Below are 16,708 nucleotides of genomic sequence, written 5' to 3'. Positions count from 1 at the left end.
TCCAGAAAGAGAGATAGAGGATTGTGGGGGTTCACCCTACATCTGAGGCAAGAAAGTTATCTCTGTAAATCTGGTTTCTTCAATATTCTGAAAGCTGTAATGAAAAATAAAGAAGACAAAAACTCTAAACTAAACTAGATACTACTGAACAGCATATATAATATAGAATATCAACAGAGAAGCCCATTAATTCACGGGGAAGGGATAGTAGTAGTAGCAAAGCTTCAAGTTTCGATACACAAATACACTAAATATGGATAATAAAATTGACCAGAAATGTTAGCAAAAGTGAGTACAACACTGGGATCACTGAGATTTGATAGGATATATAACTCCTGACTTCAAAAGTAAGATATTTGATAAAGAGTAGATAAAGTACGATAGCATTTTACATCAAGAAGGTGAACCCTTGTAAGGAAATCCCTAAACAAGGGGAGAATCATGATCTAAAGCATTTGGGTGATTGATGGAAGGAAAACCAGAATCTATACTGTGGTGAAGTTCTACCACAGACCACAGGGCCAGAAAGGGCACAGATTTCCTGGATGAGCAGTTTTTCAAAATATCATGGACTACTTAGATTTTGGCAAGGCATTTGGCAAAATCACAACTTTGTGGACAGTATGGAGAGAAGCAGACGGAAATACAGTAAAGTCTGATAGGTTTGAAACCGATTGAATGATAAGACTCAAAAAAGAGTAGCTAGAAAATCAATGTCAACCTGGAGAAAGACCTCTATTAAGGTATTCTAGGGATCTGGCCTTGGTCTTGTTCTGTTTTGGCATTTGTATCAATAGATGAAGATTATAGGATTATAGATGTAGAACTAGAAAAGACATTACAAGTTGTCTAATCCAGTAGCCTCATTTTTACAGATCAGGAAAACTGAAGCCCAGGTAGGTTGTGACTTGCCCAAAACAAACAACTCAACTGGATGACATGTTTATCAAGTCTGTAGATGACCCAAAGCTGGAAGGGCTAACTAACAAATTCAGTGGTAGAATCAGCATCCAAAAAGATATTGAGATGATAGAATGTTGAGGTAGCTAGTTGATGTAGTGGATAGAGCAGTCACTGGTCCTGGAAACAGGAGGATCTGAGTTCAGATCCTCAGATATTTACTAGTTGTGTGATCCTGGACAAGTCACTTAACCCCAATCGCCTCCAGAGAGAGAGAGAGAGAAAGAGAGAGAGAATGAGGATAGAATGTTGATCAGAATAGAAATATATGTAAAATCCTACACTTAGTCTTTTTAAAATGAAATTTTAGCAATTTTTTTTGTTTTTACATTGCCTAGATGTCCTCCTTTATCCCTCTCTGCCCCCTATCCAGACAGCCATCTCATATAACAAAGAATATTTTTTTTAAAAAAATCAGTAAAATAAAGCAACACATCTGAAAAAAATCTGAAAATATATGCAGTATTCCACAGTTAGGGACTATGCATCTCTGTAAAGGGACAGGGGAGAGATATTTTCTCAGAACTCTTCTTTGGGGCCAGGCATGTTCTTTGTTATTCAATAATGTTCACTTTTGATTGTTTTGCTACATATAGTTTTAAAAATCAACTTCAGAAGTAAAAGATGGAGAAAAACGTAGACAGACAATAGTTTATGTGGGGAAAAAAAAGACAAGAGGGTCTTAATGCAGCAAGCTCAATATAAAGGGAGCTTGGTGCCACAGTAGATAAAATACTAAGTCTGGAGTCTGGATGACCTGAGTTTTCATTCAGTCTCAGACATTTTTTAGCTATATGACCCTGTGGGCAAGTCACTTAACCTTGGTTTGCCTCAGTTTCCTCAACTGTAAAATGGGAGTAGTAATAGTATCTACCTTTCAGGATTGTTGTACTGTTATGAGATGATTTCTGAAAATATTTGTAAGAAAGAAATGAGATATTTGTAAAAAGCACCTAACACAATCCCTGGCACATAGTACAGACCACATAAATGCTTAATCCCTTTCCCTTATTCTTCTCCCCTTTTCAATATGAGTCAATACTCATAAAAATACTCAAAAAAGCTCTTTCTTAGTACTAATAAAAGCATTGTGTACTGAATGAGTCAGGTCAGAAGATCTTAAGGTTTAGAGCTAGAAAAGCTATTAGAAACCATCTAATCCAACTACCCAGACGAGGAAACAAAGTCACAAAAGTGCCTCTGCACTCTGCCCTTGGTGGAAGGGAAACTACCTTTGCAGGATTGTATACAGGTCTAGATAACATCTTTTAGGTGGTAGAGAAGGTCCAGAAGAGAGTGATCAGGATGGTGAGAGAACTAGAAACCATGCCAGGACTGGTTGAAGGGACCAGAAAAGTTTATTAGCCCATAGAAGAAATGGGATGTCATATAGGAGAGGTATCTAGGAGTATCTAAGGGGCCATCATGGGAAAAAGAAACCAGATTCATTTTGTTTGACCCAGAAGGCAATGATTAGAGGTTGCAGTAAAGCCAATTTCAGATGAAGCATGAGAAAAAAATTTCCTAACAAGGAAAGTTGTCCAAAAATGGAATGGGCTGCCTTGGGAGGTAGTGAGTTCCTAATCTCTGGAGGCCTTTGACCATTGACAATGTGTCGAGGTAGGGGTGTTGTATAAAGCTGAAGACTATGATAGGAGACCTCTGAGGACTTTTCCAACTCTGAGAGCCTATGAATCTGTCAAGCAATTGTTTTATAAAAATAGAGGTATAATACACAACCCCAAGGAAGAATAATAAAACACTCTGTTGATGTCTGAGTGTGGAAGAAGGAAATAACTTTCAGTTGGATCAGTTGTGAGCAGTGAGAGAAATGAGCAGATCATCTCCCCTCAAGGAAAGAAAAACAGAAAAGCAAAAGGGAGAGAGTGCAGAGGAGAGCTGGAAAAAAAGACTCTCAATATGATAAGCCTAAAGGCATAGATTATAGAGAAATCTCACTGATAGAGAGGTTCAGGATAGAAGAAAGAAAAGAATCCTTTCTACTTTAATCTGGAGAAAGGAAAAGTAGCATCCCTGAGGAGTGCTTATGCTGTACATTCATCCAGGAGCTGTAACTAGGTTGGGGTTACAGGGGTGACAAAATTTTTAGAGATGATTAATGGCACTTTTTGTCCTTCAGAAGCACTGAACTTGCTACCTAGTTAGCAATAATAATTAAAATAGGAACCTACCAGAGAGAAGCTTTCTCCCTCCGCACTATTCTAGCAATGACCTTGAGGTATTCATTTCTCTGCTGTGCCCCCAAATTAATTAAGGGCTTGCTTTGTGCAGCTTGTCCTAGGCACAAAATTTGATAGCAACAGCTCTGAGATAGAGGACGTGGAAAGAAAACAGGAAATAACCTTCTTCTAGTGACCGAGAGAAAGTCTAAAGATAGTAGTGGACCCCAGGGACAGGAGGAAGCAGGGTGAGCTAGCCAGAACAGTCTTCAGGGAGTCAAGGCCTAGAAGTCTGCTGATTAAAGGCAAAGGATCAATTGCTATTTTAAAACTAAACCTGTGCCACATTCACGGTGGGACTAAATGCTTTAAAATTCAGGTGGGCTGACCCGCTATGAAACTGTATTTGATGATAATATAGTTCAACCGTATATAATATGGATCTCTGTAAGAAAGTTTAATTGTGCCTCTAAAATTGTGTCTGCTGTTATATAATCTATATCTCTGTTTGAAAGGAACATCATTAAATAAACTAGAAAGAATGGAGGAAAGGAAGAGAATTTTGATGAGAAAATCTCCTCCCAATTTTATTTGTGAGTTGTGGCAGCAAAAAGAGAACCCAAGACTACTTAACGGATTCTTTTGGGGTTCTGTGCCCTATTCACAAAAAGAAAGGGCTAGTAGACATCCTGAAAGTAAAAAAATAATTTTTGTGCACGTCAACATCTGGCAACATGGCTGAATATCTGGATATTTTTTAACTCCACAGATACATTAAGGTAGGGGATAAAGAAGTGGAATACAATCCCAGTTTCCGTCTAATCCTTCACACCAAGTATTTTAATCCACATTATAAACCTGAGATGCAGGCTCAGTGCACCCTCATCAATTTTCTAGTAACCCGGGACGGTTTGGAAGATCAACTTTTGGCTGCTGTCGTGGCCAAAGAACGACCAGATCTTGAGGAACTGAAGGTAACGTTGGTTGGGATGGCAAAAGTTGTGTGGGCAAGGGAGCTGAATGCTCACAAGGAAGGCAGAAAGTGGCAGAGCTGAGGGAAGGCATGTTGCGGCTACAAACCCAGCCTGCTTTCTTACCTTTCTGTTCAATGTGCTCAAGCACAAGCCTAATGATGTTTTCACTTAGAACAGAGTGAGTCACTTCTTTCCCATTTATCTTGTCATCTGCCTCACAAATGTAATTTTAAATTAAACGGCTACTTCATTTGAAAGGACAGGATCACAGTAATGACAATTTGTCTCCATATTTCTTGTATCAGATTCTATTCAGACATAGCCAGAGTTCTAGTTTGGATCCCCCATGCTGGACGATTGCAATAGGCTCCTAACTGGTATCCTTGCTTCTCCCTCCTCTAACTGATCCTCTCCATCACGGCCAAAGTCATCTTCCTAAACCACAGGTCTAACCACGTCAACTCCAAGGGATCAAAAATCTCTTCAGTAACTATTGCCACTAAGATAAAAACAAGCTCCTCAGCTCAACATTGAATACCTTCCAGAACCTGGCTCTAGCCTTTGTTTCCAGTCTTATTTTATACCATTTCCAGGCTTGGAGCCTGGAATCAGGAAGACTGAGTTCAAATCCAGCCTCATACTCTCAAAAGCTGTGTGATCCTAGGCAAGTCACTTCACCTCAGTTTCCTCAACTGTAAAATGGGAATCATAATAGTGCCTATCTCATAGGGTTGTTGTGAGGGGAAAATGAGGTAGTATTTGTAAAGCATCACATATAAATACTTATACCTTCTATTTTCCTTCCCCCTCAATCATCCTTCCAGACACACTGGGCTACTTCCTATTCTTTGAACTTGACTTTACATCTTCAATCTCTTTGCGTTTGCCTAGGCCATCCTCCATCCAGAAAGCACCTTCTCTGGGTCTTGGCCTATTAAAACCCTTAGTTTCCATCCAGGCTCAGCCCAAATGCCACCTCTTATACAAAGCCCTCCTTGATACTTCCCTAGTCAGTGCTGTCTCATTCCTCAAATTGTTGTTCTATTATGTCCAACTCTTCATGACCCTATTTGAGGTTTTCTTGGCAAAGATACTAGAGTGGTTTTCTATTTCCTTCTCTAGTTCATTTTATAGATGAAAAAAGTGAGGAAAACAGGGTTGAGTGACTTGCCCTGGGTCACACAGCTAGTAAGTGTTGGAGGCCAAATTTGAACTCAGGAAGATAAATCCAAACCCAGTGCTCTATCCTCCTCAAATTACCATGCCTACTTATTTGTTTATTGTGCTCTCCGGTAGAACATAAAATCCTTGAGAGCAGATGTCTTTGTACTACCATCACTTCACATAGTGCCTTGTACATAATAAGTACTTAATTTAATGTATGTTAAATTCCTTCTCCTCTTGGCCTTCTTCCTGACCTCCAGAACTTCTACTGCTAGAACTTCCTCCCCCTCCTGGAGGCTTCTTGCCCTGGAATAGCTGCCATCCCTGCAGCCTCCTCACCCTGAACTAGATCCACAAGGCTTGACCCACCCTCCCCAGTGGTGAGCCTCTCTTTGAGATTCAGTTTTGTGGAAGGGCCCTGGCCAGCATACCTTAATTCCTCCAGGCCTTGTTCCTAACTGCCCCATCTTTAAGATCATGTCCCCGACCCTCATAGCCCCCACTTCCCTGCTTTCTGGATCCCTTTTGGGCATGTTGTCTTCCCCATTAGATTGTAAACTTTTTGAGGACAGGGATTGCCTTCTTTTGGCTTGTATTGCTATCCCTAGCACTTAGCACAGTGACTAGTACATAGTAAAGACTTAATAAATCCTTACTTCTCTCTTTTCCTCCTCCTCTCATTCTCCTCCTTCCTTCCTTTCCTCCCTCCCTTTCTCTTTTCCTATCTTCCTTTCCTTCCTTCCTTCCTTCCTTCCTTCCTTCCTTCCTTCTCTCCCTCTCTAGTAGAAAGTGGCCACTTTTCTGGGAAAGTACCTTTATCTCCATGGTTATTCTGATGGAGGACCAGATTTGGATGGATAATTACATTTTTATATCAATGTAATTTCCCAATATATCCCTCCTCTCCCTAGGATTCTATTCCTTCCAATGAAGAATAAAAAAGAAGGAAATAATTAAATAGTTCAGAAAAATTAATTAACACTTTCATCAAATCTGTATAGACAGAATTCTAAATCCACAGTCCCCCTCCAGTCCCCAACAAAGAAGGGAGGGGGGTGCATTCTTATAACTCTTCTTCAGGGTTCAAGATTGGGCATTGTAAGTACACAGTATTCAGTTTTGATTTTCTATTGTCATCATTCTGTACAATACAATAACTGGGTTTTTCTACTTATTTCAAACTATCAGTTTCCATGGAATCACCTTTGGGGTGGGGAAAGCAGGAGAAGAGGAAGTTTCTATTGGCAGTTTCCTAATTTACCTAGTTATTCTTACTGATTAGGTACTAAACTCAGTTGTTGCCACACCGCTAAAGGACCAAAAAGGGCTGTTAGCTCCCCTGACAAATTTATCACCCCGTAGCAAAGCCTCAGTTATCCCACCCTAGTTATAACTCTGGGTGGATGCATTACCCAAGCCCTTCTCAGGGATGCCACTTTTTCCCCCTTCAGATTAAAGCATAATTGATGATCTTTTTTCAGTCCTGCTCCTCTCTATCTAACCTATTAATATTAATTTATGATTAATATTAATATCTCTATCTATAACATATGTTTTTAGACTTGTCATCTTGGGTGTCCTCTTTCTAGTGCTCCCTTCCCTCTCTCCTTTTTCTTCTCCTGTTATAGGGTCAGTTGTTTTCACAAATCTTCCAGTAATTTTTGCATTGATTGGCACATTTATGTACCACAATTTGTTTGTTCAGACATTCCTTAATTGATGGGCATCCATTTTGTTTCCGGTTCTTTGCTCCTATTAAAGAATGTTTCTATAAATATTTTGGTAAATATTGGACCTTTCTTTGTATCTTTGGTCTTCTTGGGATATAAGTCTAGGAGTGGGATCTTTGGGTTAAAAGAAATGGGCATTTTAGCCACTTTTGTTGCATAATTCCAAAATGCTTTCCAGAATGTTTGAACCAATTCACAGCTCTTTCAACGGTGTGTTAATGGACAGCTGGATGGCACAGTGAACAGAGTGTCAGACCTGGAGTCAGGAAGACCTGAGTTCAAATATGGTCTCCAACATGTAATATCTGTGTGACCCCTGGACAAGTCACTCAACTACTATTTGCCTCAGTTTGGGGGATAATTACAGCATCCGCTTCCTAAGATGGTTGTGAAAATCAAATGAGATAACATTTTTAAAGTACGCAAGCACAGTGCCTGGCACATAGTAAGCGCTATGTAAATGTTAGCTGTGGCAATAAATAGTGTGCCTGTGTTTCTGCAGCCCTTCCAACATTATCTATTTCTACTTTATGTCATCTTTCCAATTTTCTGGGTGTGAGGTGTGAAATTTACATTTCTCATAATAATAATTTACAGTAATGCTTTCTGTGTCTGTTAATAACTGGTATGTTTCATTTTATTTATTTACTATGTTTTTTAGAACTCCTTACCCAGAAAGTGTTAACTTTAAAGGGAAAAAGCATATGGATCATTGATTGTGCTTCTTGGGTGTGTGCAATTTTTTTAGGCAGAACTCACCAAGTCTCAAAATGAATTTAAGATTGTTCTGAAAGAATTAGAAGACTCTTTGCTAGCCCGTCTATCTGCTGCATCAGGAAACTTCCTGGGAGACACAGCCTTAGTGGAAAATTTGGAGACAACCAAGCGTACAGCTAACGAAATTGAAGAGAGAGTAAGAAACCTTCTCTAGGAATGGCTTTTTTTTCTTTCAAACAGAGACCTAGGGTAAAAACTGTTTAAAATAAACTGTGAAGTCCTAGAGTATGTTACCAATGGAGAATCTCCTGATGAAATTGCAAAGAAAAGAGGGGTGGGGCCCAGGTGGCTTACCTCCCCTCCTCAAGACTTTGAAAGATAGAGCCTGTTTGGTAAGATAGAAAGAAACTTGTGTCTGTGGCCAGAGAATCTTGGTCCAAATCCAAGGCAAGTTTCTTCACCTTGCAAGCCTTGCTTTCCTTCCCTATAAAATGAGGGAATTAGTAGATCCTGACCCCTAATTGTGGCCAGGATGCTACAGGATATCTGGCTTTTCAGGTTCCTTTTCCACAGGTTGGTTTCACTAAAGACTTTTTTTCTCCTTGCTTTGAGGTGAAAGAAGCAAAAGCTACAGAAATTAAAATCAATGAGGCAAGAGAAAACTACCGTCCAGCTGCAGAGAGGGCATCCATGCTGTACTTTATTCTGAATGATCTCAATAAAATCAATCCCATCTATCAATTTTCACTGAAGGTACTGGCCCTAATCATCCTTCTTTGAGGTCCTGTCTGTGGGTTCTCAGAGTTTGGTCATCCATAATCATTGCTGGGGATTACATAGTACCATCCCTCAGACGAGGGTGGAGAGGTGAATGACTTATGCCCAGCCACTGTGGGTCAATGACACAAATAGGACCATTGTATTTCAAGTCTTGTCAGAACTGTTCCAACTCATGTCTGTACTCAGGGTTCTAAGCCAAATTAACCTCCTCATTATGCCATTCCTTCTGGAATCTGATTTAACATGACACTAGGGGTGGAGTGGGGCACCCCTTTGCTATCTAGGTAAGTGGTGAGATGTTCAACCACCCCATTCGTTTCTCTGGTTTTACTGTTTCTATTCAGGCATTTAATGTGGTCTTTGAGAAAGCCATTCAGCGGACCCTGCCAGCTGACGAGGTAAAGCAAAGAGTGATTAACCTGACAGATGAAATCACTTACTCTGTCTACATGTACACAGCTCGAGGACTCTTTGAGAGAGACAAACTCATATTTCTGGCTCAGGTTGCATTTCAGGTAATTTAAAACACATTTGGGGCTATTTCTAGTGAAATATCACTAACATCAACTCAGGAAGGTGAATCTAAAAACTAAACAATTGAAATTCTAGAAAAATTTTTAAATAAATATCATTCTATTTTTTAAAGTACATACCATACATCTAAGAGAGAAAGAGGAAGGCATCATGGACAGAAGGTCAACCTTAGAGTTAAGGAAGACTCAGATTGGAAGTACTTCCCTTGACACAGTCTGACTGACTATGGCATGTCACTTAACCTTTCAGTGTACCTGAGAAAAAAGTGAATGTTGGGCATAATTTTCAAATAAAATGCATGTTAATAATAAATGTTTTTCATGGGAAAAAAAGAAAGAAGTGAATGTGATCTGCATCAGTACAGAGAGTTTTCATACTGGGATGCCTCCAACTGATGACCTCAAGATGTGGATCAGGGAGAGGGTAGGAAGGAAATAACTAAAATTCTAACCAGCTGCTAACAAAGTGTTGCCAAGTCTAGAGACTCTTTAAGGAAATTAATGGGTTTCATTTCATGAAATAAGCAAGTAGTCCTATCAAATTAAATAAGCAAATAGACCTATTATTATCTAAAGACAATCTGTTGCATTAAATGGGTTAAATTGTTCTCCTGCAATCTTATTTACGCTGTAAATTTATTTAACAAATCTTAAACTTCATAGATAGTGTGAATATAGACTTGAACCCAAACCTAATACATATAGTTCCACTTTTAAGTCAGTGAGGCTTAATGAAACAATAATGAAAAACAAGTTCTGCTTGCTGCTGATGAAATTAAAACTTTTCATTTCTGTCTGAATGAAACATTCATTAATTAATTGTCACTTACCAGAACAGCATGCCTTCCTTCCCATACCCATAGAATTTCCTGTCTGACTAAAAGTGGACTGTGTGTCTGGGAAGTAGCCTTTTCCTGAATCAGAGATGAGGACCTTGTGGCCAGCCATCAACAAGATGACAGGGATTGTGAGCTCCTGGGACCCTGACTGTCCATCAGAGAACACTGTTAGCCCCAAATATACAGACACGGCGCTAAGCAGTACAGGAAAGTAAATCTGAAATGACAGGGTCCCTGTCCTCCAGGAACCAGGAGACATACATACAACTGGCTCAGGCCCAGACATACTCAAGAAAAGGTGCTTTCAAAAGCACAGACCATTACAACTAGTAAGAGAATCTGTCTCTCCAAACCCTTGCCCTGTACCCAGTGACCTTGTGACTCTGCCAAGGATTTATTTTTTTTAATAATGTCAGACATCCTCTGTTACTATGACAACCTAACCCTGTGCGCACTCATATTTCCTCAGGTTTTATCAATGAAGAAAGAATTGAATCCAGTTGAGTTAGATTTCCTCTTGCGATTCCCTTTTAAGGCTGGGATTCCTTCACCTGTGGACTTCCTATTACATCAAGGATGGGGAGGGATTAAGGTTTGTCTAAAGTCTTAGAAACACTATGTACATTCTTCACTTAGAAAAACATTTTCCTCTGAGTCTGAATGTGTTAATGAGATTAGATTGCAACAAGTTAGTGGCCTGTGGAATTCAGTTATAGCAAGGAAACCAGAGGTGATGATGAAAAATAGTATCTGCTTACTGCTGGCAAAATTAAAACTTTTCATTCCTATTCTGACTATAACATTTATTAAATCCCTATAATGTACCAGATGTTTATACTGGCACAGAAAGGGATAACTTCCTGGCAGGCTGAGATCACCCCCAGGATGTTGGACCACATGGCATTATCCACATGGCTCTTTCCTAACCCACACTCCCACCACCAACCACTACCCTAGTAAAATACAAAGAGTAAAGGTTATCCCCAGACCTCATTGTCTTGGGGGCTAATCCTGGGCCTCAACATTCTAGACTTTTTTAAATTATAGAATAGAATGACTGAACTAGAGAGGGTCATTTATCCAGATGATAATTTTTCTTGGTGTTAAAGAAATCTAGAGAAAGAAAAACTAGTGAACTACTGTTGAATAAAGATTCACAGCTTGGAGATTACAGTCTCTTGGAAGAGTCATATTGTCTAAATCCATATGGAGAGGGGACCAAAATTCCCCTCTGTTTAGCACATTTGTATCAGATAGCCATCTTGCCTTTGTTTAAAGCTTTACCATGAAGGAACATCCAGTACCTCTGGAAGAGGTTATTTCTACTTTGGGTTAGCTCTGACTGTGAAGAGGAAGCGGTGGGTGTTTTGGTGGATAGAATGCTGGGCCTGAAGTCAGGTTCAAATCTAGCCTCAGACATTTCCTAGCTGCATGACCCTTGGCAAGTCATTTACCCTCTGATTGCCTGACAAAATGAATCTACCAGAGAAGGAAATGGAAAATCACTCTAGTGACTTTGCCAAGAAAACTCCAAATAGGGTCGCAAAGGATCAGGCAACTGAAGCAACTGAACAACAGTTGTGAAGAAGCTTTTCCTTCATCAAGTCTAAATTTGCCTGTCTTTTCTTAGTTTTGATTTCTAGGGTCAAACAGAGTAAATATAATCCTTTACACATGGTAGCCATCTAGCCATGACTCCTCTGCTTTGAAATTTATTTCTTGAATTCAAATATATTACTACATTTACCCCTATTTAATGTCAACTTGTTAGAATAGACCCAACATTATAGTTTACTAAGATAGTTTTGGATCTTGAATTTAGTGTGTTAACCGTCTCCCCAACTTTCACGCCACTTAGATACTATCTATGCTTTCATCCATATCATTGCTAAAAATATGAAATAACACACAGATCCCTAGAATACCTTTACACTAGAGATCTCTTTCCAAGGCTGATGTATCAACAACTACTTTTGGGGTCAGTCCATTCAATGTTTAAGATCCACATTTTCCCCCCTTGTCTAAAAGAAGTACGTAAGGGACTTCCCAAAGGCTTTGCTCAAATCTCAATAAACTCTTGTCTACAACATTCCACTGTTCTACCAAAGAGATCCCTGCTTCTTTTCTAAATGTTGCCTACTCATTCTTTTAATAATAATATGCTGTAGAATTTTGTCAAGAATCAGCCGCATTCACTAGACCTGGCTTCCCCCTCTTGAAAATCTGGATAGTGTTGTGTACTTATTGCCCCTATGTGGTATTTTCCTGTTCTCTCTAACCTTGCACAGCTCACTGATGGTGACTTAGTAATCATACCACTCATTTTTAATACTCTATAACGTAGTTTGTCTGAGCCTAGTGACTTACATTTATCAAGGGCAAGCAGCTAAGTACCTTTCTCATGCTCTCTCTACTTATCTTGGTTTTCAATTTCTTAGTAACCATTTTTATTCTCTCCTATCTAGTCCAGTGATTATTCTCCTTGATAGAGAAACAAGAAGCAAAGGAAGAACCGAGTAGTTCTTTTTCTTTTCTTTGTTGTCTGTTATCATTATCCCATCTACCACTAGCAACAGTCTTCACCATCTTTCCCCTCAATTGTAGCTTAAAGCAAAACAAATACAACATTTTGTTCTCCTTAACATTCTGAGTCCACTTTGGCTCCTTTGGCAGTTTGGTGTGTCTGATAATATTCTTATAAGACAAAGTCTTGATTTTGTATTTACGTTCTATAAACCACCTTTGCTTTTCAATCTCCCTTATATGTAACTTATAAAACATCAAAGTTGATTGATGAGTTGCCTGTGCATGTCCATGGAAATTTCTTTAGATAACTTTTTTCTTTATCAAAATTTTTTCTCTTTGGATTTTCAGATTTTTATTCTTCCTGAGCTGCTTTCCTTGTTGAATTTTAATCCAGTGCAATTAAATTCAACAAACTTTTAATAAGTATAAGGTGCTATGCCAAGAACAGCAGATACAAAGGCAAAAGTGAAACCATTTCTTCCCTCAGGAAGTTAGCATTCTTTTGGGGGAAGACATCATTTTCGGGTTAAGTTTCTGTGGGGGATGACTATTCTAGGTTCAAGACCATCAGTAGTTCCACATGCCTATGGCTACAGTTCAGTGCCTTTACTTTTCGTAGTCAGCCAGAGAACACAATTAGCTTCTACCTCACAAGGCTATTGTGAGGATCAAATGATATAATGTATATAATATTTCACAAATGTTAAAGTGCCATATAAATGTCAGCTATTATTACTTCCTGACATGAGTATATCTTCTTAATATACAGTGTTACTCCACATACCACTCTTTTATTTGTCCTATTCCTTTTCTTTTTTGTATGGAGGCAATCAGGGTTAAATCACTTGCCAGGTGTCTCACAGGTAGTAAATGTCAAGTGTCTGAGACCAAATTAAACTCAGGTTCTCTTGACTGCAGAGCCAGTAGAGTGGAAATATATATGCATGTACATATATGTATGTTCATATATACATATACATATATGTATATATACATATTACATGTGTTCCTATAGTTCAGTTCCATTTCCCTACTATTTGTCCTCAGTAAAAAATAAAACCAGGTAATAGTTTTAATTTAATTGTGAAACCATTGGCCCTTTCATCCCAAATAATAGTTCTGAGCTCCAGGTAAATAACTAAAAAATGAACTTTTCTAGGTGGAGATATTTAATCAGTATTTGTCTTAAGTATCTATCTCCCCCAAGCTCCCAGCACAGTTCTTTGCAAATATTAGATCATGAATAAGTGATTATTAACAAATAGATATATTTGAATAATCTTTTCTAAGAAAGAAATGGAATAAGTTGTCATCATGCATTTCCAGGTCCTCTCAGACATGGATGAATTCAGAAATCTGGATAGTGACATTGAAGGATCTGCTAAACGATGGAAAAAATTTGTTGAATCTGAAGCCCCAGAAAAGGAAATATTTCCCAAGGAATGGAAGAATAAAACTGCACTACAAAAACTCTGCATGATGAGGTGTATGAGACCAGATAGAATGACCTATGCTGTCAAGTACGTAACTAAAGACTCCCACCCAACCTGAATTCTAGCCAAAGCTTGACCAAAGATCTGAGTGATGTAGTGGCTGCCATGAGCCCAGTTCTCTAGAGGGATGTAGTAATACTGACCTTCACCCACTCATTCCTTCTAATGTCATTATAGAATCCCAGAACTTGAATGTTGGAAGGGGCTTCATTGCTTTTCTAGTCTAAACCATATACAAAAGAAGTCTTCACTATAACAACCATAAAAGAACAGGTGGTTGTCCAGATTCCACTCAACCACCTCGAGACGGGGGAACATCTCCCCATCTCTCCAGTAGCCCTGTTCCACTTCTGGAGAGCTCTAGTTGTTGAGAAATTTTCCTGATCTCAAGCCTCAATTTGCCTCTTTATAATTTCTACTAATTGTTCTTATTTCTGCCTTCTGGGGCCACACAGAATAAGTCTGCTCTTCCTTCTGTATGTTGTTGTTCGGTCATTTCAGTCTTGTCTGACTCTAAGTGATTCCATTTGGGGTTTTCTTTTCAAAGATGCTTGGGCAGTTTGCCCTTTCCTTCTCCAGCTCATTTTATATATGAGGAAACTGAGCCAAATAGGGTTAAATGACTTGCCCAGAGTCACACGGATAGTGTCTGAGGCCAGATATGAACTCAGGAAGAGGAGTCTTCCAGACTAATAGTCCAGCACTCAATCAGCTGTGCTACGTAGATGCCCTCAACATGGATGGCAGTCCTTCAAATATTATCATGTCTCCCCACTTCTTTTCTCCAAGTGAAACATGACAATTATAGGTGTTTCCACTCCAAAAGAAGGGATGACTTAGAAGTTCGGATATAAATTTATGAACTTGCTAGAATCAAAGTCCTGGATTCCATACATAGGGAGGGAATGGAACTAGTTCATACATTTAAATATTTCTTAAAAAAAAAAACTCCACAGACACATTGTAACCCATTCTAGTGCCTCAAAACTATCAAAGTAGATAAATTCCTTCTGGTGATTCTCATCCCTCCAGCTGTCACTAATAACAGAGGATCAGGATGGCTAGGGTATAATTATGACTGTTAGTGTTGCACTCATCTATATAAAGAGTACACCTGATATCTGGGAAGAAAGATAACTTTTTAACTCATCCACTATTTAAAAAAAACAAACATGATTCTGATTCTAATAACCATACAACTGTTGGTGTTGTTTTTAATGGTATATCAGGGAGAGAGAGAGAATCAAAGAATATCAAAGGCTTAAAGATTTAAAGCTGGACAGAATTTTAGAGGTCATATTTACAAGGAAACTGATGAACAGAGAAGTTGACTAACTTGCCCAAAGTCACAAAGGCAGTGAGTGGTAGAGTCAAGATCTGAACCCAGATCCTCAGATGCTAAATGCAGCACTCTTTCTATTGCACTATGAGTTGGAATGTTCCTTAAAATATGTCTTGCCTAGCCCAAACTTGAACAGAAAACCCTTCTACAACATCTGTGATAATTGGATAAAAGGTTGTTATTCAGTCATGTCCAACTCTTTGTGACCCCATGGACCATAGCACACCAATGCTGTCCAATGGCTTTTTTCTTGGCAAAGATACTGGAGTGGTTTGCCATTTTCTTTTCCAAGTCATTAAGGCAAACAGAAGTTAAGTGACTTGCCCAGAGTCACATAGCTTGTAAGTGTCTGTGGCCAAATTTCAACTCAGGTCTTCCTGACTCCAGACCTAGCGCTTTACTCACTGAGCCACCTAGCTGCCTCAGATAAAAAAGGTACCCACATTTTATCCAATACTGCCTCCTGAGCCCATTTCACTATAGAACAAATCTAACTGTTAAGTTTCAAACCAAAAGGTGAAACCAAAAGTAAGAGACAGAAATAGAGCTAGAGGGAGGCAGGGAGGGAGAGAGAGAGAGAAGGAAGAAGGAGTGGAAGGAGAGAAGGAGGTGAGGAAGGAATAGAAAGTAGGCAATGGAAAGAGAGGGAAGGGTAATATATATACGAGAGGCATGGTAATACCAGCCTATAATCCCTCCGTTGAATAGGGTGAGGCTGATGGATCACTTAAACTTGATAGTTCAGATGTATATTAGAGCTAAAGCTAATTGGGGGTCCTCACTAAATCTGGTATCAATATGGTGAATCCTGGGGAGGAGTGGAAGACATGAGACTGCCTAAGGAGGGGGAAACCAACTCAATCTGGAAGTGGAGCAGGTCAGAGCTTTCATGCTGATCAATAATGGGATCAGGCCCATGGAAGGCCACTGCGCTTCCAGGCTGGGTGAGATAGGGAGACCCAGTTTCAAAACAAAACTAAAAACAAGTTTTCCTACATGAGCCTAACTCTGCCTCTCTGCATCTTCCCACCTTTGGAGCTCAGTAGAAGAAGACAAATCCTTCTTAAGATGAACAGTAGTTGAGAATTTCATGTTCCCACTAAATCTTCCCTCTTCCATTTCCAGTTCCTTCAACCAGTCCTCACATGGCATGATAGGACTTAGCCAAGCCTAGTCATCTCCCCATCCTGTTTAACCTCCTTTGAACAATTTCCAGTTGTCAGAATTTTTCCTAAAATGTAGCACGAAGGCCCAAACTCCAGGAAATGGTTCAATCAGGCCTGAGTACAGCAAGATAATCATCACTATATCCCCATAAATGTAACCTAAGATCATATTTGCTTTCTGGGCTGCTATGCTATCATGTTGACTGACAACTGAGTCTGCAATCCACTAAAACCACCACAGTTTTTTTCATTGAATTCTCATCAAACCATCATTTTCCCCACATTCAGCATTAGAAACTTTAAC

The 16,708-nt window shown here is 39.3% G+C and overlaps 1 protein-coding gene across 2 annotated transcripts in view; it reads left to right on the top strand.

Annotated features, from left to right (window-relative positions):
• The window catches only part of DNAH17 (dynein axonemal heavy chain 17), a 237,396-nt gene that overhangs the window by 201,255 nt on the left and 19,433 nt on the right, over positions 1 to 16,708 (top strand). For both annotated transcript variants that reach the window (XM_072645176.1, XM_072645177.1), the window contains 6 exons: positions 3,910 to 4,114; positions 7,757 to 7,921; positions 8,338 to 8,478; positions 8,850 to 9,020; positions 10,347 to 10,469; positions 13,730 to 13,923. In XM_072645176.1, the coding sequence (XP_072501277.1) occupies positions 3,910 to 4,114; positions 7,757 to 7,921; positions 8,338 to 8,478; positions 8,850 to 9,020; positions 10,347 to 10,469; positions 13,730 to 13,923 (999 nt within the window). The remainder of the gene's footprint in view (positions 1 to 3,909; positions 4,115 to 7,756; positions 7,922 to 8,337; positions 8,479 to 8,849; positions 9,021 to 10,346; positions 10,470 to 13,729; positions 13,924 to 16,708) is intronic.

Source organism: Notamacropus eugenii, chromosome 2 (genome assembly GCF_028372415.1).
Source record: "Notamacropus eugenii isolate mMacEug1 chromosome 2, mMacEug1.pri_v2, whole genome shotgun sequence".
NCBI classification, from domain to species: domain Eukaryota; kingdom Metazoa; phylum Chordata; class Mammalia; order Diprotodontia; family Macropodidae; genus Notamacropus; species Notamacropus eugenii.
This window is presented reverse-complemented; position numbering and strand designations above follow the sequence as displayed.